Here is a 22,833-nt window from a genome sequence, read left to right as displayed (position 1 = left end):
TCACTGCTGGGCCTGAAAACCTCTTCTTCTTCTTCCCAGGGGTCTAAAACACTTCCCCCGGTGGTCTGAGCTCAGAGTCCTGGGCAGCTAAGCTAATAAACTGAGCTAACATCAGCTAACAGCAGCTACAGTTGGCAGTTTACTTTACTGTCCATCAGGAAACTTTTATGTTAGAAAAGTTGCACAATGTCTCTCAAAATCTCGTCTCCCTCCTGAGGTCAACAAAAACGTCCTGGAGGTCTTGGTAAAACGCCCCTGGTGCTCTGCGAGAAACATTTCTGGCTATTCTTGAGCTCCTTCATCATATTCTGATGTTTGGTTTATGACAGTGTCGCGCAGCTCGGTTGTATAGTTAAGAGGAGTCCTGGTTTGGCCACAAGATCGCATTCCTGGTCGATGACTACACCACGATTGGCCGTGGAAATAAGTTGAAAGGAAGCTGTGGTCTGTATGAGAAGAATTTCAGTGAGTTAGAAATTTTATTGTGTGTTTGAGATGTTATGACAGTGTTCCCCCAAACAAAGTGTCAGGGTCGAATCATGATGTCAGCGGTACAAATCTGTGTAATGGATCTCTGATCCCTCCGCTACATCGAAGACTGAGAGCATCTGGTGTCGTGTTGTCGTCTGCAGGCTTGTTGTTTTTAACATCAGTCATGTGAAAGCAGACAGGATGTTTGTGCAGGATGAGCTCAGGGTTTTATTATGTATGGAAAGTATGGAAACTACTGTGTTTTTCAGGTCCAGCTCTGCACTGATGCTATAACATAAAATATAATGAAATATCACAGTTAAGAAGAATGATGGCTTCAGACTGAGGTGGTCCTGCTGTAACTCAGAGCAGAGTAAATCAAACCAGACACCTGCAGAGATAAAAAGGTGATGAATCTCAGAGTCTGCAAGCTGGACTTGATTTCAGCTGCAAGTCTGGAGATATTTTGTGTTGTTCTTGTTCTCCACTGAGAAGTATTGTGTGTAACAAAGCCAGAAATACTCACTGCAGCACCAAATGTGGATTAATCCGCCACTGAAAATAGTCCCCAACAAAGACTGTGGGATCATTTATGTTTAATAAACTTAACCTGCAAATATTCGTCCCTAATCTGTTTTACTACAGATTTTGCAGCGAACATTTCACCTTGCGTTCGTTGTGAACCCACGAACACGTAACATATTGTTTGGTTTTTTGGTCTTTTCATGAATTTGTTGGGAGGAAGGACACAAATGGAATAATGCCAGACTTCCTCCTCAATAATCAAGATCATAAAAATATATTTTATAAAATATTTTCGAAGCAGAAGTTATAAAGACAATATGGTGTTTTGATTTTGGAGTGGCCTGACGAAACTTGTTTAATATTCAAGATGATAAAAAATGATTTCCTTGATTTGTTGTTACAAAATACTAATATTTATGTAATGACATAGCTTCTGTGATAAATACAGTGTTATGAAATTAGCGGCTCGCTTACCTCATCATTAAAAGATCGTCTCATAAACAAAACAAGTTTCTCAGAATGGAGATTCAGCCAAATACCTAAAATACTGATGTAAATGTGATGCGATACTCTCTGTCATTTATCTCTTAGCTACCAGGCAAACTGTTTACACCCTCCATGAATGTGTTTACAGTGATGTTTCCATTCCGTGATATACTGCAGAGTTGTTTGCTCAGGATTTCCCACAGGCCTATTTGGATTCTCTTCCAGAGAAATGCTGAACTTACTCACGGATAAATAATGTAAATAGTTTGCTGACATTGTCCTCGGGAACTGCGGATCAGTCTCCAAAACATGACACACTGCGGATTGTTCTACATTTTAGAGTTTGCAGTCGAGTGTTTTTGGAAGACTGAGCGATGACAGCGGGGATAAATGATCACAGATTCAGAGACACGATGATTTCATGTTCGGATTTGCATTTTTATTTGATCTTTTGTAACTTTTTGTTCAAGCTGAATCCCCCCGACACTTGACGACAATGACTCACAGCTGGCATGTTTCTTGTCAACAGACACAGGTTGGAGGGAAGAAGACCAGCATCATCCTGCAGAAGTTGGACCCTGACACTCTGTACTCCGTCAACGTGGCCGCCGTGTATCCCACTGGCGTCAGCAAAGACATCGCTGGAGAAGGACAAACCAGTAAGGACGTCCAAAAAATCTGATAAATCTGACTGCATGTGCCTTTAGCCTTGAGTTTCGAACATTCTCATGATTTTAAGGTAAATTAAGGTGAAATGCTTAGGAAGTTGATGCGGTTCTGACCAAGGTTTGCTCAACTGTGATTGGTCCACTAAGTGAAAAGAAGCGGGACTTAATACGGGTTAGTTGCATTATCTGAAGTTGACGTTTGGGAGATACAAGAAGAAAACACCTGTATTTCTGCACCGTCAGAGCCTCTGGGTGGAGTAAGGAACCTTCAGGTGTTGAACCCAACTATGACCACCCTGAACGTACGCTGGGAGCCCGCCGAGGGCCGGGTGAAGGAGTACAAAGTCATATACACTCCTGCAGCCGGTGGACCTGAGAGCATGGTAGGACTAGTCAACCATTGGCTTCCTGTTGACTCACACTGTGAAGCCAAATGATTGACCTGTGTGGACACGTCCGTTCAGTGTTTGCACCTCTGCAGCCTGATATTACAAGTTTCAAGATTCTCTTTGATCCAGTCTTGCCTGTTGATAACAGCTAATCTAATGAAATATTTCACCGCAGACTAACCCGCTGCAACCAGTCTGTTAATGTTGGAGCATAACTGGACTGGGGGTCAATTGCATGGCTTTAAAGGCGCATTGAAAGCTCATGCTGCTGTTATCATCATCACTAACTTTCCGTGGTTATTTCTAGTTGCATGCTTGTTTTCTGTCCGGGTTTGGAAGCAGCTAATTTGTTTGTTAAATTCAGGAAACAGTATCCGCAGGCACAACCAACACCGTGCTGCAAGACCTGCAGCCCGACACCCTCTACACTGTTTCTCTGGTGCCGGTTTACGCTGCCGGAGACGGAAAGACAATGTCTGAAAATGAAAAGACAAGTAAGACTGAATTTGCTTCAGATGCATCATGTCATCATCGTGTGTTTTGTGTTACAACTCATCAGGGGGCATTAAGTTAGTCTTTAAATATGTGTTTGGAAACAAAGACATGAATCTAAAAAGAGCAACTCAACCACAAATTGTACAAAGGATCGTAAAAGTATCTAAATTAAATGAAACAAATGAACAACACCTTTATTCCAAAGACCAGTCAATGGCCTCGTTACTTCCTCCTGACTCAGGAACTCTAATAACCGACAGCTGAGAACGCTTTAAACATGAAACAGAAATCAAAATATTGGAATCATTACTCCAGAATCTTCAGATTTCAGGTCTTCATGACCCTGACCTGTCCTCTTGTTTAGGACCACTGGGAGCAGTAAAGAGCCTGGTGGTGACGGACCCAACCATGACCACCCTGAACGTACGCTGGGAGCCCGCTGAGGGCCTGGTGAAAGAGTACAAAGTCATTTACACTCCTGCAGCCGGTGGAGCTGAGAGCACGGTAGGACTTGTCAACCATCCGCTTTCTGTCAACTTGCAGCGTTAAAAAAACCTGAAGCCAAATGATTGACCTGTGTGAACACGTCCGTTCAGTGTTTGCACCTCTGCAGCCTGATATTACAAGTTTCAACATTCTCTTTGATCCAGTCTTGTCTGTTGATAACAGCTAATCTAATGAAATATTTCACCGCAGACTAACCCGCTGCAACCAGTCTGTTAATGTTGGAGCATATCTGGACTGGGGGTTATTGTTATCAGCACCACTAACTTTCCGTGGTTATTGAGTGTGCCTGCAGGAGCACACTCTTTAAAACCTCTCGGGCTTATTCTTCGTCTTCCGTTTCTTCTGTGTTTTTTTCGGTTCGCTTCTCCCCCCAGAGTTTTTGTCGCACATACACAAAACGGGTATCAAAACGACCGGCTCGGCCGGGAATCGATGGCTATGACTTTTCTAAGAGTTTCAGCAAACGGTTTTGGCAAAAATCGCCAAAAACAACACCAAAAAATGAATGGGTGTGTATTGCGAGAACTTTCCAGAGCTAGAGTGCGTGATGTCATCACTAGAGTGGAGGGGGAGAAAAAAAAGTCGTCAAAAAATAAATTTGTAAACTGCGACTGTGGCCGCAAATGTGAAGCTACAGACATAATTTATACATAGAAACGTAGAAAAATTTGAGGCGGTCGCAGTGACAACACTGTTGAAGCTGTCTCTGTTATAGTTTTGGCTCGCTACGTCCTAATTGATCGACTACTCCCCCCCACAGCTTTATAGACTCCCATGTTATTTTGAGAAGAGATTTTTCCGGAAGGAGCAGGGAGCACCTGTGCTTGCTCTGACTCCTAAGGCCAAAGTTTATACAATTTTCGCCTGAAACTTGACAAGGACATGGTCCACGAGACGAGGATTCTTGTGGTCATTTCGGATTTTGGTTTGAGGCATACCTTATAGGTTGTTTTTGGCCACCTTCGAGGGGGATCATTTAGAGATTTACTGTGCATCTCAGTGGGAAAGACAGAGCATGCAGCACCTGTGTCTAATTACTCTGACCTGTAGCCCACCCTGGTTGCTTGGCAACCTCAAGCATGCCTTTGACTAACTTTTTTGAAGTCTCTGTATGATATCAGACTATCAAGACTACATTTTTAATGTCGGCCATTTTATCCTTGTCTCTCGCAGACACAAACACAGACACCTGGATAGAGAGACAGACACACAACCAACAAACAGACAGACAGAACAAGCACACATGCATGCACACACACACACACGACAAGTTTTTCAAAACAAGAGTCCCTTCAAAATAAAAGCCCATTAAAAAGGCAATGATGACACAGCTTGTTGTATTAATACTGAATTTTCTAGTTATTAGTTGCATCCTTGTTTTCTGTCCGGGTTTGGAAGCAGCTAATTTGTCTAATTTGTTTGTTAAATTCAGGAAACAGTATCCGCAGGCACAACCAACACCGTGCTGCGAGGCCTGCAGCCCGACACCCTCTACACTGTTTCTCTGGTGCCGGTTTACCCTGCTGGAGACGGAAAGACAATGTCTGAAAATGGAAAGACAAGTAAGACTGAAATTTATTTCAGATGCATCATGTCATCATGGTGTGTTTTGTGTTACAACTCATCAGGGGGCATTAATTTAGTCTTTAAATATGTGTTTGGAAACAAAGACATGAATCTAAAAAGAGCAACTCAACCACAAATTGTACAAAGGATTGTAAAAGTATCTAAATTAAATGAAACAAATGAACGACACCTTAATTCCAAAGACCAGTCAATGGCCTCGTTACTTCCTCCTGACTCAGGAACTCTAATAACCGACAGCTGAGAACGCTTTAAACATGAAACAGAAATCAAAATATTGGAATCATTACTCCAGAATCTTCAGATTTCAGGTCTTCATGACCCTGACCTGTCCTCTTGTTTAGGACCACTGGGAGGAGTGAAGAACCTGGCGGTGACGGACCCGACCATGACCACCCTGAACGTACGCTGGGAGCCCGCTGAGGGCCGGGTGAAGGAGTACAAAGTCATTTACACTCCTGCAGCCGGTGGACCTGCGAGCACGGTAGGACTTGTCAACCATCCGCTTCCTGTCAACTTGCACTGTGCAGCGTTAAAAAAACCTGAAGCCAAATGATTGACCTGTGTGGACACGTCCGTTCAGTGTTTGCACCTCTGCAGCCTGATATTACAAGTTTCAACATTCTCTTTGATCCAGTCTTGCCTGTTGATAACAGCTAATCTAATGAAATATTTCACCGCAGACTAACCCGCTGCAACCAGTCTGTTAATGTTGGAGCATAACTGGACTGGGGGTCAATTGCATGGCTTTAAAGGCGCATTGAAAGCTCATGCTGCTGTTATCATCACCACTAACTTTCCGTGGTTATTTCTAGTTGCATGCTTGTTTTCTGTCCGGGTTTGGAAGCAGCTAATTTGTCTAATTTGTTTCCAGGAAACAGTATCCGCAGGCACAACCAACACCGTGCTGCGAGGCCTGCAGCCCGACACGGTCTACACTGTTTCTCTGGTGCCGGTTTACCCTATCGGAGACGGAAAGACAATGTCTGAAAATGGAAAGACAAGTAAGACTGAAATTTATTTCAGATGCATCATGTCATCATCGTGTGTTTTGTGTTACAACTCATCAGGGGGCATTAAGTTAGTCTTTAAATATGTGTTTGGAAACAAAGACATGAATCTAAAAAGAGCAACTCAGCCACAAATTGTACAAAGGATCGTAAAAGTATCTAAATTAAATGAAACAAATGAACGACACCTTTATTCCAAAGACCAGTCAATGGCCTCGTTACTTCCTCCTGACTCAGGAACTCTAATAACCGACAGCTGAGAACGCTTTAAACATGAAACAGAAATCAAAATATTGGAATCATTACTCCAGAATCTTCAGATTTCAGGTCTTTATGAGTGCCCTGACCTGTCCTCTTGTTTAGGACCACTGGGAGGAGCGAAGAGCCTGCTGGTGACGGACCCAACCATGACCACCCTGAACGTACGCTGGGAGCCCGCTGAGGGCCTGGTGAAGGAGTACAAAGTCATTTACACTCCCGCAGCCGGTGGACCTGCGAGCACGGTAGGACCGGTCAACCATCCGCTTTCTGTCAGCTTGCACTGTGCAGCGTTAAAAAAACCTGAAGCCAAATGATTGACCTGTGTGAACACGTCCGTTCAGTGTTTGCACCTCTGCAGCCTGATATTACAAGTTTCAAGATTCTCTTTGATCCAGTCTTGCCTGTTGATAACAGCTAATCTAATGAAATATTTCACCGCAGACTAACCCGCTGCAACCAGTCTGTTAATGTTGGAGCATAACTGGACTGGGGGTCAATTACATGGCTTTAAAGGCGCATTGAAAGCTCATGCTGCTGTTATCATCACCATTAACTTTCCGTGGTTATTTCTAGTTGCATGCTTGTTTTCTGTCCGGGTTTGGAAGCAGCTAATTTGTGTAATTTGTTTTTCAGGAAACAATACCTGCAGGCACAACCAACACCGTGCTGCGAGGCCTGAAGCCTGACACCCTCTACACTGTTTCTCTGGTGCCGGTTTACCCTGCCGGAGACGGAAAGGCATTGTCTGAAAAGGGAAAGACAAGTAAGACTGAAATTTGCTTCAGATGCATCATGTCATCATCGTGTGTTTTGTGTTACAACTCATCAGGGAGCATTAAGTTGAAATGAATGAAACAATAATCAAAATATTGGAATCATTACTCCAGAATCTTCAGATTTCAGGTCTTTATGAGCACCCTGACCTGTTCTCTTGTTTAGGACCACTGGGAGCAGTGAAGAACCTGATGGTCACGAACCCGACCATGACCACCCTGAACGTAAACTGGGAGCCCGCTGAGGGCCGGGTGAAGGAGTACAAAATCATTTACACTCCAGCAGTCGGTGGAGCTGAGAGCATGGTAGGACTGGTAGGACAACCATCGGCTTCCTGACGGTGCAGTGCAGCGTTAAAAAAACCTGAAGCCAAATGATTGACCTGTGTGAACACGTCCGTTCAGTGTTTGCACCTCTGCAGCCTGATATTACAAGTTTCAACATTCTCTTTGATCCAGTCTTGCCTGTTGATAACAGCTAATCTAATGAAATATTTCACCGCAGACTAACCCGCTGCAACCAGTCTGTTAATGTTGGAGCATAACTGGACTGGGGGTCAATTGCATGGCTTCAAAGGCGCATTGAAAGCTCATGCTGCTGTTATCATCACCACTAACTTTCCGTGGTTCCGTGGTTCTAGTTGCATGCTTGTTTTCTGTCCGGGTTTGGAAGCAGCTAATTTGTCTAATTTGTTTGTTAAATTCAGGAAACAGTATCCGCAGGCACAACCAACACCGTGCTGCGAGGCCTGCAGCCTGACACCCTCTACACTGTTTCTCTGGTGCCGGTTTACGCTGCCGGAGACGGAAAGACAATGTCTGAAAAGGGAAAGACAAGTAAGACTGAAATTTATTTCAGATGCATCATGTCATCATCGTGTGTTTTGTGTTACAACTCATCAGGGGGCATTAAGTTAGTCTTTAAATATGTGTTTGGAAACAAAGACATGAATCTAAAAAGAGCAACTCAACCACAAATTGTACAAAGGATTATAAAAGTATCTAAATTAAATGAAACAAATGAACGACACCTTTATTCCAAAGACCAGTCAATGGCCTTGTTACTTCCTCCTGACTCAGGAACTCTAATAACCGACAGCTGAGAACGCTTTAAACATGAAACAGAAATCAAAATATTGGAATCATTACTCCAGAATCTTCAGATTTCAGGTCTTTATGAGCGCCCTGACCTGTCCTCTTGTTTAGGACCACTGGGAGCAGTGAAGAACCTGGCGGTGACGGACCCGACCATGACCTCTCTGAAAGTGAACTGGGACCCGGCTGACGGAGCTGTTCGCCTGTACAAGGTCTTCTATATTCCCGCTACTGGTGGCCTCGAGGAGATGGTGAGACTCTTTTACGCCCGTCTTCAGCCAGCCAGCCAGGAGACCAAACGTCTATATGACATTTTATTTATAATCTTTTTAAACAGGAACAAGTTCCTGCCGGCACCACCAACATCATCCTGAGGAACTTGCAGCCCGACACGCCGTACACGGTGTCTGTGGTGCCGGTCTACCCTGTCAGGGAGGGAAAGCGCCAGTCAGAGAACGGAAAGACATGTAAGTGTTTTTATGTAACCAGTCAACTTGAAACGTGATTGGATTGTCGTAAAGTTAGCCAACAACAACGATCCTCCTTCTGCTCCCAGTGCCTTTGAGCGGAGTGGGCAACATGAGGGTGACCAACCCGACCATCACCACTCTCACCGTGTCCTGGAATCCTGCTGACGGCAACGTTCAGGGCTACAAAGTGATCTACGTTCCTGTCGATGGAGGACTGGAGATTGTGGTGAGATCCTAAATCTTCCTAGTTTAGTTTAGAGAAACATCCATTCATCAATTGAATTCAACAAACAAATAGAATCATTTGAAGCTACAGATTGGTTTAGATCAGCTATCTGGAGTCAAGTTGAACTTAAGTCGAGTCAACTTGGGTTTAATTGAGTTAATATAACAAATATAATAAATGAGTTGAGTCAGGTTTATTTTATTGAATTCAATTAACTTGGTTTGAGTCGAGTAAACTTGGGTCAAGTTAACTTGAGTTGGGTTAACTTGAACTGAATCAAGTAAACTTGAGTTAACTCGGGTTTCTTTAGGTTAACTTGAGCTGAGTCGAGTTAACTTGAGTTTAGTTTGGTTAAGACAGTTTGAGTTATTTCGAGTCAAGATGCGTTGAATTACCTTGGATTGAGCTGAGTTAACTCGAGTTAAGTTAATTCAAGGTGAGTTGATTCGGGCTAACTTAAATCAAGTTAAGCTCGGTTGAGTTAACTTGAGTTCAATCGAGTTGAGTTAGTAAGTTAACTTAAGGTGAGTCGAGTTAGGTAACTTGAGCTGAATTGAGTTCACTTGAGTTAACTTGGGTTTCTTTGAGTTAAGTCAACTTGAGTTTAGTGTGGCTAAGACAGTTTGAGTTAATTCCAGTCAAGATGCACTGAGTTACCTTGGATTAAACTGAGTTAACTTGAGTTAAGTTCATTTAAGGTGAGCTTAAGCTAAGTCAAATCAAGTTAATTTGAGTTTAAAAGTTATTTTGAGCTCAGTCGAGTTAATTTTACTTGGGCTGAGTTAGGACAATTTAAACTAAATTTACTGGAGTTGATTTGATTTCAGTTCTTCGGTAAACTAAATTTGAACGATCACTGCTGCAGAAGAAACAGAACGACTGAGAAGATAATGAAGGAAATTAAGCTGATTTAATAAAAGACCAGACAAACATACTGACGACGACACAAGTAGAACATTTAGATCGTCATCATGCTTCAGCCGATACACTCTTTTTACTCACGGCTGGATATCAGCCCGTCATTGTTGACCTGAGGAGTTCTGGAGGCTTTTAGACTGAGATCATCTTTCATCAACACACATGTACAAAACTGAGTCCAGACCGGTCCTCTTCAGTTCTTTTAAAGCTGTTTAAGTTTGTTGCTGGATTACTTTTGAAACCTGATCTGGAAAATGATCAAGTTTGAAATGTCTTTGGCACGTGGCGTCACGTTGTTAACACCCTTCCACTCGAGTGTTTTTAAACATGAAAAATAGATTCTGGACAAACGTTTCAGTGCTCGCTGTAAAAACAAGAATATAGGTTAAATTTCCAGAAGCACCGTCAAATATAGACAAAAGTCACAAGTTTCACAGCAGAAGTTAATAAAAAAGCTGTCAGACTTTGTTTGAACTGTCGTTCTTCTTAAAAGCAACAAAACGATCAAGGCCATCAGCGGGGATTTAGTGATGTCATGCCGTTTGACAGGATAATCCCATCATGCATTTGCCACACAAAAGCATCTAAATCCCTTCACCAAAGAGCATCTGTCATCGTCTTTTCAGAGAATAAGTAAATCCTGTTAATCAGACACCTGCCGTTGGTTTTCAGAGTGCAGAGAGCCATGAAATAACAGCTCACAGCTGATGCTTTGGCTGCTCGTGTTTGTCTCTGCTGATGACATAAGTTTTACACCCAATTAGTACGTCAAAGTTAATTTACAGAGGACTCTGAAACTTCTTTACCAGAGGAATTCTGAACACTGTTCATGTGGGTTTCATATGTTGCTTCTGCGACCAGGAAGAAACTGCACGTCCTAGAATAACTGGAATAATTTGAGTTACAGTTTGACGTCCGTCCAAGTTCAAGGAAATTTGTAAAATCCACACAGACAGCGTATGAAATAAAGAATGTTACACAGAAATAACTCAGCTAAATCAATATTACAGCCGTAGTTACCTTATGAATAAACATTTTGTTTTAAAAGTTACATTTTCTTCTAATTTCATGGTTGATTGATCAAGTTTTTACCACATTTAAAATTTAAGTGAAGTAAAATGTTAGTTTTTTTCCCCCTGTGCTATAAAAAAGGTGTGATGGATCAAATTATTATGGAAAAATATCACATTTTTAAGTTGAAAAACTGTCTTATTGTTTTTAAACGTCTGTACTGCTCTAAAAAAGTTTTTTGGAAAATGTTTGCGCTTTAGCACAAAGCCAGGGCCACCTGCAGCGAGGACTATAGCCTCCACACACGGGGCGGCTGCTTAACCCACTATGCTACCGACCGCCCCCCTCAAGGGAGGTTTTGTCTTTCCCCCTGCTGGAGGTCAAAGCTTGCAGCTCAGTAGGAATTTAACCCCTCGTTATGAAGGGTAGTTTGCAAGTTCACCACGTGTGTCTTTGCAGGAGCAAGTGTCAGAGAGTACCACCAAAACCATCCTGGACAAGCTTCTACCGGATACTCGTTACACCATCACCGTGGTCCCGGTCTACGCTGAGGGAGACGGGCCGAGCCTGTCTGATGTCGGGAAGACAAGTGAGTACCTCCGAGAAATCATTAAACAGATCATTTCCCCTCCCAGTCTTATTGAACTAGTGTGAACATGTGAAAAAGTTTCTTTGGCGCCCAACGTTGGAACAAACGGCCCCCTGGACACCACTCACCTTTGATCAGGCAGCAGCTGTGTGACGCTCACACCCAAGTACTGAACTGACTTCCTGTTTGGTGTTTCCCGCTCAGAGCCGCTGGGTTTCGTGAGGAACCTCCAGGTTACGGATCCCACCACCAGCACCCTGAACGTCCGCTGGGAGCCCGCTGAGGGAAACGTTCGCGAATACATCGTGATCTGGGTGCCTGTCGCTGGAGGAGAGCAGGATGTGGTAAGACTGCGCCTACGCCATGATTTTTTACTAAGAAAGGAGACAGTCAATGGCAGAACAGTCAGCAGAACTCTGCCAGTTTTATGTTACTGTCAAGATTTGCCAGTTCCAGATGTTGGACTTTTACCAGGAGCTTCGTCCATGCTTCATTAGTGCCTTGGTTTTTATGACTGCCTGAAAATGTGAAATGAGATATGTTTGTTCTAATTCAAACCACTTTCAGGCATTTTAGCTACCTTAAAACAAAGTGATTGTTCAGAAGAGCCGTATTAACCTTTATTCAACCGGGTAAAAACAGACCCTTATTTATTTTTATTACTGTAACTCCATCTGTCTTTTACTGTGCTCAGAGTTTCTTTGAGCTGTCGGTTCACTGTGATTAATGTGCTGTTCAGGAAAAACAAGCCAAAGTGACAACGTGGCAGAAATGCATAAAAACACAAACGAGATCAAATGAACGAAATGTTTCTTCGTCAACTTCTTCTTCTTCTTGAAGTAGGTCGTGTGAATCTGCACAGAAGTTAAATCTCTTAAAGTGAGAACTGTTCGGATCGCCACCACACCGCAAAGAAAAAGTAATATATCACGTTTAAGAGAGCAGGTACTGTTCTGTGTTCTGGCCTCAGATTCTCGTTCTCGTAACCCGAATGGAGAATTTCCAGTATCGTCAGATGATTGCGCTTGTTTCCAAGGCAGTTTCATGCAAGAACTTTCTTTACTTGTTCTGGAAAAATGTACAATATCAAGTTATCAAAGGACTGAATGCCGCTGGATGACGATGTTGCCTTTTTAAAATCTACATTTACTTACAACTAATGGAAAACATTTGACGTGATTGTGGGACAGTTTGACTAAGTTCCAAGCGTTTTCTTGAGGGGGTCTGTTTCATTACCGTCAAGATTATGTCACTTGGTTTATGAAATGAATGATTTAGTTTGGAAACAGCTGAGGTTATCTTAGCTTATTGGCAGGTTTCCTGACCTATTATTAAATTAAACAGACAAAGAGCTAATTTATATTTGCAGCAGAAGACTGAAGAATGCATTCAAAGCAAGGCACATGCCAACTCGGTGGTTTTGCTCGAAGGGCCAGAATCTTTCTGCTCAAATCCATCTTTATCTCTGAGCTTCTACTGTTCCTGTTGCTGAGCTGCACAAAGAAAGTTACCGACTGATGCTGCATCCAAAAAAACTGGGCTCACAACAGCCTGAACTGTGACATCGCTCAGCCCAAGAGTCTTTGTGCCTCTGCCAAACGTCTCTTTTCTTGATAATGTCTTTTCTAAGAATTCCCCACGTCCTAGAGTTCGCCCAGTTCAAAGTTGTTTCTCTTCCTCCTCCAACCAGGACCAGGTGTCTGGAACCACCACCTCCACCGTCCTGAAGAACCTGGAGCCGAACACCGAGTACACCGTCACCGTCGTGCCTGTCTACCATGAGATGGAGGGCAAATCTCAGTCCGAGAACGGGAAAACGAGTGAGTCTGGGGATAGATTTGTAGCTATGGGACGTGACTTGGACTTTCAGAGAAGAACAAGGCTGAGCCAACTCATCTCGCTCAATGAATAGAATAAAGTCAAATACAAGTTTATTGCCTACGGGGGACCTTGAGCTCACCAAGACCTAATAAAGACGAACACACACAGACTGACAGGACACTATAAAGTATATAAAGTAGAGCATAGAGAGTCTAACAGGTCAGTTTGTAGAGTTAAAAAAATGCAGATTACATTTGAAAGACTTCAAAACAACAGAAATACTTTCTGTGTGACAACGTGATGGAGCAGCTAACTCATCAGGCAGCAAGTTGATTTAAAAATTCAGCAATTGTCAGATCATCCTAAATCATGAAGGGTTGCTGTAATAGAGACTAATTTGGATGCTGTAGATTTATCCGCCACGATGAGTTATAGGACCATAAACATTGTAGAATTAGTGTCAGGAACTCTTTGAAAACACTGTAAAACATGTGTGTTTATTTTTGCCACCACGTCCATTTGTGCTGATGCTTGACGTTTGTGAGATCTGTTTCTGTGCGTGGGAACAGTTTCCTTTCAGAGCTTCAGCTGCTGTTTGTGTGCCGTGTGAGACTAAAAGTCAAGTTATTATTTAAACCCAAACCACGATCTCTCCCTAATCCAGACAAGGCTGTTTTGTTTCCTCGATTAAGTCTAAAAATTAAGAAAATCATTGTTGATTTTGGCTTCACACGGGACACGAACCTTGCTCTCCTGCCTGAAAGTGACTTCCTCAACACTTTGTGAAGCTCTTTAAAACCACAAATGTAACCAGCAGATGAGCGTCGAACTCAACAAGACAAAGGTGCATGTCGGAGAGTTTGCAAATGTCGACAAGACCAATAATAACCCAACGAGTCAACCTGACCACAAACTAACTTTAAGCACAGCTGATCCAGCATTCAACTTATCAGAGTCAACATTATCATCCCATTTGAGCGTCTATCTTAGTGGGTCGCAGGTTTTGTTGAACTTTTAACTTTCTGAGAAAATAGACAAATATAGAGCGAGCCTGGGGTCCAGCGTTGAGCGAACAGTCCTCAAACTATTTGTAACTTCATGGACAAATAACGTAACTGCTCCTCCTCCTCAGATCCTTTGGGTGGAGTGAAGAACTTGCAGGTGATTGACCCGACCATCAGCTCTCTGACGGCCCGTTGGGAACCAGCCGTGGGCAACGTCCGCAGCTACAAGGTCTTCTACACGGCTGAACCCGGAGGAGAAGAACGAATGGTACAAACTTTGGTGTTTTTACAGTTTCAGACTGATTTGAAGATTCTCGTACGCCGTCTGCAGCCTTGAAATGTTTCAGCTCTGCTCTGTGGACATTCTCACCTATATTAGATTAAGTTGTTATCGTTATTATCAAGGTATTTTAACCCCCCCCTTCCCCGAAACAGGAGGAAGTGTCAGCAGGAACCACCACCACTACCCTGAGGAACTTGGATCCCAATACTGTCTACAATGTGGTCGTTGTTCCCGTCTACCCAGATGTGGAGGGCATACGGGAGGCAGAGAAGGGAAAGACAAGTGAGTGACTCAGCATCTTAGCTCTCGTCCACGTGGTAGACGGAGCTCACAGAGTTGGCATTGTTCAGAAAATCAGGCCTGACATGCTTTGTGTTGGATTGTTTGCGTCAGATGGGAGACGGGAATTTATTCGAGAGCCAACAAATGCGTCACCTATCTGATGCTGATGCACCCTGCAGGTCCATAAAATCAATTTTTAAAGGATCATTATGTTTGTCGGCCTTTAAAGACCCCACGAAATATCATCTTTCCTTCATTAATGTTGTTTTTCTTGTTGAAAGACAATCGTGCATCTCTCCCTCATGTCATTAGACGGACTAAGATGGAAGGAAAATATGTAAATGAGGGGAAATGTGGAAGCAGTTAAGAGAACTGAAATGTCCCGGAGCTCCATCGGCTCTTTAAAAACTGTGTCCACCTTCGTTAGACGGACACAATACATTTTCATATCAATTTCATGATGTTACTCGCTTGAACTGGTTAGGTAATTTCTCCCTGTTGGTGCATTCAAAGATCACTTTACAACCAAAGAGCTAGTGTTGACATGACATAGAACAAAGATCAAACTCAGTGTTTCATACACGAAACTGGTTAGCACGGTGGACGACTGATCCGCCACATTACAACTCGCAAATGAAGCCCAGCCGACGTAGCAGCAACAGATTATTGTATTACTGTGTGATGTAACTCCTCTTGCTTTCCCTCAAGTTAATAAATATCTTCTAAAGCTCGGACAGGCGCTCTTTATTTCAAGCAAAGTGGTGCGACTCCACGAAATACCCTTTAAAACTCGCACACCACCAGGACTTGAGGCGAAATCCTTTGATTGACGTCTTCCTCTCAGCCGAGCTGATAGATATAAATATAATCTTTTCAGCAGCTGACTCACCACCGCAGCATTACAGCACTACAACAACATATCTCTGAGAAAAAATCGACTTTTTCTATGTCAGAGTACTGAAATGAACCCAAACCGGTGGCTGCCTGGAGGACAGGAACTCCGTCTGAAAACCTTCCAGTAATGTGAAGTAAACTTTTGTAGTTAATGAACCAAAACAAGAGAAACAAGAAAACCACCCATGCGCTCCTTTAAGACTGAGTACAGACTTTGTGTATCTGAACATTCGTGGCTCACAAAGAATACCAGAAAGTTGAGGCAACCTCTGATCCATCTGGACAGTCCTGATGTGGTAAACCACCCATCTGGTGCGCCCCGCAGGATAAAACAAAAGCTAAAGATTATTTGCAGCAGTAAAAAAACTAAAAAACATCTTGATAGGGACGTTTATGCCTCATATAATATGGGGAAGTTTAGAAAAGACACTCCTCTGTGATTGACAGCCGCCCTGACAAACATCTGGACTGTCCTGATGAGGTGAACCCCACCCATCCGATGCTCCCTGCATGATAATTCTTCAGACTGTGACGGGTCTCCATCTCTCTTTCAGAGCCTCTGGGTGGAGTGAAGAACCTGCAGGTGATCGACCCCACAACCAACTCCCTCAGGGTCCGCTGGGAGCCGGCCGAGGGCGACGTCAGGCAGTACCAGATCATCTACGTCCCCGCCGCCGGAGGAACCGAGACCATGGTTGGTGTTTTCTGTTGGGATAATAACATTAATTCTACTCTGCTTCCTCTAAAGCTTCTTATACTTGTTAACTTTGTTCTTTGTTCTTTTAAATGAGCTGATTAAACCGGGTCTATTGAGCAGCTGTTCTGGAGCTTTTGATTGGATCTCCAGATCTTCCTTCAAAGCTGAAATTTATATGCCAGCATGGACAAGAAATGTGGGGAGATAGAGATGGGGGAAAGAGCCACAGGTCGAATTCGAACCCTGGGCCGCCGCGGCAAGGAATGAGTCTTCGTACTTAAAGTTAAACGACACCCCAAGAAATGGAAATTTGAGCATTGAGCAATCATTGACCTGTCCTTTTAAACAAGAACAAGCAGAAGAATTAATTTCTATTCATACGGTGCCAAATCATGACTTTCGTCCTCTCATGACCCGACAATTCCCACCATGAGGAAGCACTTGGCGGCGGTGGCAGAAGAAGACACTCTTTAGTGAAGATTGAAGCCAAAAATAAGAAGAGAGCTCTTTTGTTTCCTTTGAACTTCACTGACCTCTACAGACAAACATCATTCCAGTCCACAGAACTTCTTTTTATTTTGTTTTCCAAGTTTCCAAAGATAGCAAACATGTCTGCATGCCTGAATGTGTCAGAAATGTTGCACACGATGTCCGCCTGACAATGTTGAATAACCATCATTCAGCTTCAAGACAAGATGACAGCAACATATAAATAATACTATCGGACATTAAAGCGACATTTGTCCGTGGCCGAGCTTCCTTCACAGTCGTGTTATCTTGTCCGTTACAGACTACAGTATCCGGCATGTCGACCAACACGGTGCTGAGAGAGCTGCGGCCCGACACCGAGTACAAAGTGACGCTGGTGCCTATTTACCCGGACGCCGAGGGGAAACGTATGTCGGAGAACGGGAAGACAAGTGAGTCAGCCAAAGCTGAGCAGCTGTAACCACATCTGGATCACCAAGAGCCAGAACTTGTCTTAGTTGGTCTGAGCACGCAGACCGCAGATAATCCGCTTATCGAGTCTGAAAATCAAGATGCTGACAGCTCTTGTAACTTAATTTTCTTTACTTGTTTTGAAGATAATGTGATTTCAGACGATGAAAAATTATTGTTTTGCACATAAGAAATGTGAAAGCATCAAAGAAAAGCAGTTTGTTTGGAGGCATAACAACGCACTAACGATAATCTGCAGTAATGACAGGAGCAGGAAGTTTACACAGTCAAAGAAAAGTATTTTGAAAGTCACTTTCCTGTGATTGACACTTGACATCGGGCTTGTTGAACCTCCCTGTGGCGGTAACCCTCCACACATCTGTTGCCCCGTTGAGGTCAAGCTGAGTTATTTGTAGCTGCTGGTCTGACTTGTCTGAGGCTGTAACTCAAACAGGAAACTGACAATCATGTAATGGCTGTGTGGTGTGTTGACAGAGGCTCTGGGCGGAGTGAAGAACCTGCAGGTCACTGATCCCACCACCAGCTCCCTCAAGGTGCGCTGGGAGCCGGCGGAGGGCAACGTCCGCCAGTATCGCCTCTTCTACGTTCCCGCATCCGGAGGCGCGGAAGACATGGTGAGACTTCAGAGTGACCGAGCCGATCCACGGCTTCATTCAGTCCATGATGTGAAACAAGAACTGTTATAATCCTGTTTTTTTTTTTTATGCGTGAGCAGGAGCAGGTGTCAGGCGGCACCACCAACACCGTACTGAGGAACCTGCTGTCCGACACTCCCTACACCGTGACGGTGGTTCCAGTTTACCCAGAAGGAGAAGGTCTGCGCCAGACTGAGAAGGGAAAGACACGTAAGTCCTCGACTCACGTCTGATCAGATCAGGTCTAGATCGTACTATTGAGATCTAACAGTTCCAACCATGAGCAAGCACCTTGCAACATAGACAAGGAAAAACTTCCTTTAAGAGCAGAAACCTCGAGCTGAACCCGGATGAACATGTGCTGTGATTGGTTTCAGGGCAGGCTTTCAAATTAGTTTAGCACCTCCGTGCTCACAAAAACATTAACGTAAGCGTCATAAAAGTGACACATATGATATCGTGATTTCTGACATCTGTCTTTAGAAAGCAACTTTTTAAAAGTACAAAAACTTTTAATCTAAGGCTGTGGGGGAATGTTTTTAAGACTTGTTTAATCCAAGGACGAAATCTTCTTTGAAGCCTTTTCGCTTGTAAAAGTGAAACGTGAAATAGTTCCATTAAAGCGGAACATAAATCCCACATTTGTCCAAATATCACCCGCACAGTCTTTCTGATGTCGAATGTAAAATCCTGTGACACCGGATTCTTGGCCGATGATTTAATCCTCCTCGAACACAAGTCGTTAATTTAAATTGGACTTTAAGGCTGATTTACTCTAAAAGATAAAAAACAAATAAAGCAACGAACAGAAGAAAACAGATGATGGTAAATATATCGATATCATTCAGTGTTTGAGTCATCTGAGGTCGTTAAGACTGGGAGAATTAAAGTTTAGCATCTTTAACATCTGTGTTTTTGATGTTTAAACCGCTTAAAGCGTTTTTTAAAATGACAGCAGACTTCTGTTGAGCTTCCCTCGAGCAAGACTTTTAATCATCTCCTCCAGCAGTGAAGTAAAGTCACAGTTGCTTACAGTTCTTTCTATATATATATGAATGTAGGTACTGTATACAGAAAGAAAATCAGAATCGAGCACAATCGTCTGTTGTTTAAAGGTTATCGTAGGCAACTTAGTTTATTGAAGACGATTTGAATCTTTCGGTTTCCTCAAGAAACTAAACTAGTCGACTCGAGTCTTTGCAGACTTTTCACTCAAATACAGATTTAAAATCACGTTTTAGCTGAAGTCTTGGAGAGTCTTTGTGCTCATCAGTTTGGAGTTTTGTTGTTGATACATGAGCAGGAATGTTACCACAGACAGCCGCTTCATTTTCCCACAAATATATAAATACTGAAATACAGGCTCTATCAGTTTAGTGTTACTTTGGCGATAGACAGTGACTTTATTTAAATGAAAGTCTTCGGGACTGATGTAACCGTGATGAATGTTGAGTACGTTTGCTTTCCTGAAGTGAACCTGAAACTGATCCTCCTCTGGACTGAATCACTTTGACTTTGACAAGAGAAACATCTTTATAGACAAACAGCAGTATCTTCCAGGTGAGCCCTGAACCCCAGTGGAAAAACTAGAATTTGCCAAACCCCCTAAACCTCCCCTCATGGATGAATGGATGGAACAAAAAGCTGTAGAGTTCTTTCAGACTGATGGATGTCTGAAAATAAAACCAAGATAATGTGGAGTGTAGAAACTACAGTTGGGTTGAGAGAACCGTCGAGTTGCTGGTTCTGGTGTGGTTTGACGTCCCGTTGAGCACGTCGGTTTCGTTTCTTGCCCAGACGGTATGCCATGCTCAGTCAGCAAAAATGCATCTTAGGGTTTTTTTAATTGGGGCACAACCGCTGCAGTGGGTAAACACAAACCTCAATATTTTATTTCCTGTCAGGTTAGTTTGGAGGCTTTCTTTGTCGAGTCATCCAGATGTAATGTGATGCACTTTGTAAGTTTGTGTTTGTGGAAAGTTTACATCCAACTAAAAGTCTTTTTATTGGTTGGTTTTGAAGCATTGTATATACTACGCCATAATGCACCAGTCAGGGGACACGTTTGGCTTTTGGCAACTTAACGGTGCTGGTTTTTTGGTGGTTTGATTGCGACATGTATTGGGCATTTGGACTTTTGCCGCCGTGTTTCTGCAACATAATCCTCTGAGATGAGACCTCGTCTGGTAACCCACTGTGGAGGTCAGTTTAACTTTAAATAACATGTTAACCGTGCAGTGTTTGTGCTCTGTTAAACCTTCAAACCTTTGTGGATTTATTACTCAGAACTTGTGTCAGTTTGTTTGTTTAACCTTGGAATAGTTCTTCACCCTTCTTGGTTGGGGTTCAGGGCTTGGGTGAGTTTTTGCTTAGCCAGCGTAGAGATGATTGGTTGGGGTTTTGGATAAGTTTGTTCTCAGGTCAGTGGTTTTCAACGAGCCCCTGGACAGACGTGGATGACCGGTTGAAAGAATCTGATTTATGGAGGAAACAAAAGAGTTTATTGAAGCGTATCGTACCAACCTTTATTTCTTTAAAATTCAAACTTGCTTCTTTTGGCTGTGCATGCTGCACAACTCTCCAGCTTCATTCACCAGGTTTTCTTGTGTCTGAGGTTGTTTCTAGCTTCTTTGAATACAAGAACCAAGTGTGGTGTACCGGAGAGCAGTTGTGTCTGATGTGTTTGAATTGTTTTTGACTTGTACTCTTGCTCACACGGGTCGGTTCCATTAGTTTGAAAAGGTTGTGTGTACACATTTCAGCACTGACACTTTAATTTATTAAGAATGACAGCGAGGACGCTTTAGTGTTGGCTTCAGCAAGAGGAACACCTGTCTGCTGGTACTCATTGTGTCAGTCAGTCAGTCCGTCATTGAATCTGAGCCTGTGTTGTGACTTTAACGATCTTTTATGACTCTGTAACTCAGTCCAGTTTTAGTGTTTGTGTCCTAGAAGAATTCTTTGACATTTTGTCCTGACTAAAACATTTTGAGTCCAAAAGGAAGAAAAATAACCTCAATAAAACGATTAATAACACAAAATTAGATCAAGGTTATGTAATATCTGAAGGAAATAAGGTTTATTTTGTCCTTGGATGATAGAAGTTAAACTTTCTCACAGACTTTGTCCTCCATATTTTAGCGGTATTAATAACATTTTTTTGATAAAGTTATACAACATTTGGAGAAAAGTTCTCTGGAGGTTTTTCCCTCACCGTCTACCTACTGCATCTAGTTTTGTTTTATTGGGTAAAGCTCCAAATACCGAGGGGGATATGCACATCTGGTTTGGTTTAAAAAGGAAGTTAAGGGCTTTTGCATAAACCCAAAAACTGTGCTACTTCTCTCCACATACACTATAAAACGACTCTGCTGCAGGAGACTTTTGCTGCACTCAGCGTTTGAGTTCAACCTCGAGTCTTGAGTGTGATGTAGTGCGTCCCACTGCAAAGGCAATTTATTCTTCCATTAAATGTTGATAAAAGCCAGAGATTCTGTAAGTTCCTCCAACAAAAATCAACTCGTTCTAATTCTGAGCTTTAACTAGACAGACTTTAACTGATTCATTCGTTTATGCTTTTGACTGATTTGAACGTTCACCGGGTTTCTGACCTTTTTTGTTTTTTAAAAATGCACAAACTCTCAGTCTGGTCCTTCCTCTGGGGAGCATCTCAGGAATGTAATCTCTTGTGTTTGTGAATCCGTCAGCGTTAGTCGTCATATTCTGAGTCCTAAAATGGGACATAGCTGGAAAATCCCTTTTTAGATGTTGGTTGCTAAGAGAGAGTCCGCATTCCTCCCTCGCCCACTTCACTTTCTCTTTAACCTCTGTGACCCTCTGCAGTGCCACGCACGCCACCCAGGAACATCCAGGTGTACAACCCCACCCCTAACAGCCTGAACGTGCGCTGGGAGCCCGCCTCGGGCCAGGTTCAGCAGTACCGCGTGGCTTACAGCTCCCTGTCTGGAAAAAAACACTCCGAGTCGGTGAGTAAACCCTCTGCAGGCTGTTAAAACACAAACTGTCATTAGCATCAGAATTTGCCCCGAAGGCAGGAAGAAGTGGAGAGGGATTAAAGCTACGAATGTAAAGACCAAAAAAACAACAAACTCTGACATGTTGTTTTACTTTTAAACACTTATAAAAATCTCTTAGCGAAATCAGATGATTTTTTTTTTTTCCCGTTGCAAAGGCTGCAGGTCAGTTCTTGTTGCAGATAAGTGAAATTATTTCGGAAAAAAGGGAAATTAGCTCATCCCACAGGCACTTTATCATGACAGACCAGGCTGTGACTAATATTTATCTTCATTATTGACTAATCTGCCCTTTATTATTAGTTAATCAATTCTGTATTTAGTCCTCTAAAATGCCAAAAATGTCACGGAGCCCAAGGTGATTTTTCTTTTTTTGTCTTTGTTATTGAGTTTCCAATAATATAAGAGAGAAACCATCGGGTAATCCTCACATCTGAAGAGATGGAAACTTGATGACTAACTGAGGAATCATTTCAGACACGAGCCACGTTTTTAAAATCTGATTAATTAGACAGATCTAAGTAGAGGTGAAGACTCAAGAATTATGAAGCTGTTGACTTTAGATTTGACGGATTCAAAGAAAAACTCGACTTCCACTTGAACCCCGATGATTTTGCAATTTCACCTGAACTTTGGACTTTTGACTTGGAATAACTTCCCCAAGTGACAAACTGGACTTGGGTTTTGCAGGTCTTTGTTCTTGACTTAATTTAAACTTACTTGGAGCTTTACTTCAGACTTTTTA

General features: G+C 42.8%; 1 protein-coding gene across 16 annotated transcripts in view; it reads left to right on the top strand.

Annotated features, from left to right (window-relative positions):
* The window catches only part of col12a1b (collagen, type XII, alpha 1b), a 120,590-nt gene that overhangs the window by 57,784 nt on the left and 39,973 nt on the right, over window positions 1–22,833 (top strand). For 4 of the 16 annotated variants that reach the window (XM_027279113.1, XM_027279111.1, XM_027279110.1 and 1 more), the window contains 24 exons: window positions 2,012–2,141; window positions 2,394–2,533; window positions 2,904–3,033; window positions 3,399–3,538; window positions 4,974–5,103; window positions 5,470–5,609; window positions 6,000–6,129; window positions 6,499–6,638; window positions 7,030–7,159; window positions 7,336–7,484; window positions 7,877–8,006; window positions 8,376–8,515; window positions 8,602–8,731; window positions 8,821–8,960; window positions 11,349–11,478; window positions 11,683–11,822; window positions 13,169–13,298; window positions 14,432–14,571; window positions 14,739–14,868; window positions 16,317–16,456; window positions 17,250–17,379; window positions 17,894–18,033; window positions 18,135–18,264; window positions 21,898–22,040. In XM_027279113.1, coding sequence (XP_027134914.1) covers window positions 2,012–2,141; window positions 2,394–2,533; window positions 2,904–3,033; window positions 3,399–3,538; window positions 4,974–5,103; window positions 5,470–5,609; window positions 6,000–6,129; window positions 6,499–6,638; window positions 7,030–7,159; window positions 7,336–7,484; window positions 7,877–8,006; window positions 8,376–8,515; window positions 8,602–8,731; window positions 8,821–8,960; window positions 11,349–11,478; window positions 11,683–11,822; window positions 13,169–13,298; window positions 14,432–14,571; window positions 14,739–14,868; window positions 16,317–16,456; window positions 17,250–17,379; window positions 17,894–18,033; window positions 18,135–18,264; window positions 21,898–22,040 — 3,252 coding nt within the window. The remainder of the gene's footprint in view (window positions 1–2,011; window positions 2,142–2,393; window positions 2,534–2,903; window positions 3,034–3,398; window positions 3,539–4,973; window positions 5,104–5,469; window positions 5,610–5,999; window positions 6,130–6,498; window positions 6,639–7,029; window positions 7,160–7,335; window positions 7,485–7,876; window positions 8,007–8,375; window positions 8,516–8,601; window positions 8,732–8,820; window positions 8,961–11,348; window positions 11,479–11,682; window positions 11,823–13,168; window positions 13,299–14,431; window positions 14,572–14,738; window positions 14,869–16,316; window positions 16,457–17,249; window positions 17,380–17,893; window positions 18,034–18,134; window positions 18,265–21,897; window positions 22,041–22,833) is intronic. The other 12 variants (XM_027279112.1, XM_027279116.1, XM_027279118.1 and 9 more) reach the window with 12 other exon arrangements.

Source organism: Larimichthys crocea, chromosome VI, assembly GCF_000972845.2.
Source record: "Larimichthys crocea isolate SSNF chromosome VI, L_crocea_2.0, whole genome shotgun sequence".
NCBI classification, from domain to species: domain Eukaryota; kingdom Metazoa; phylum Chordata; class Actinopteri; family Sciaenidae; genus Larimichthys; species Larimichthys crocea.
This window is presented reverse-complemented; position numbering and strand designations above follow the sequence as displayed.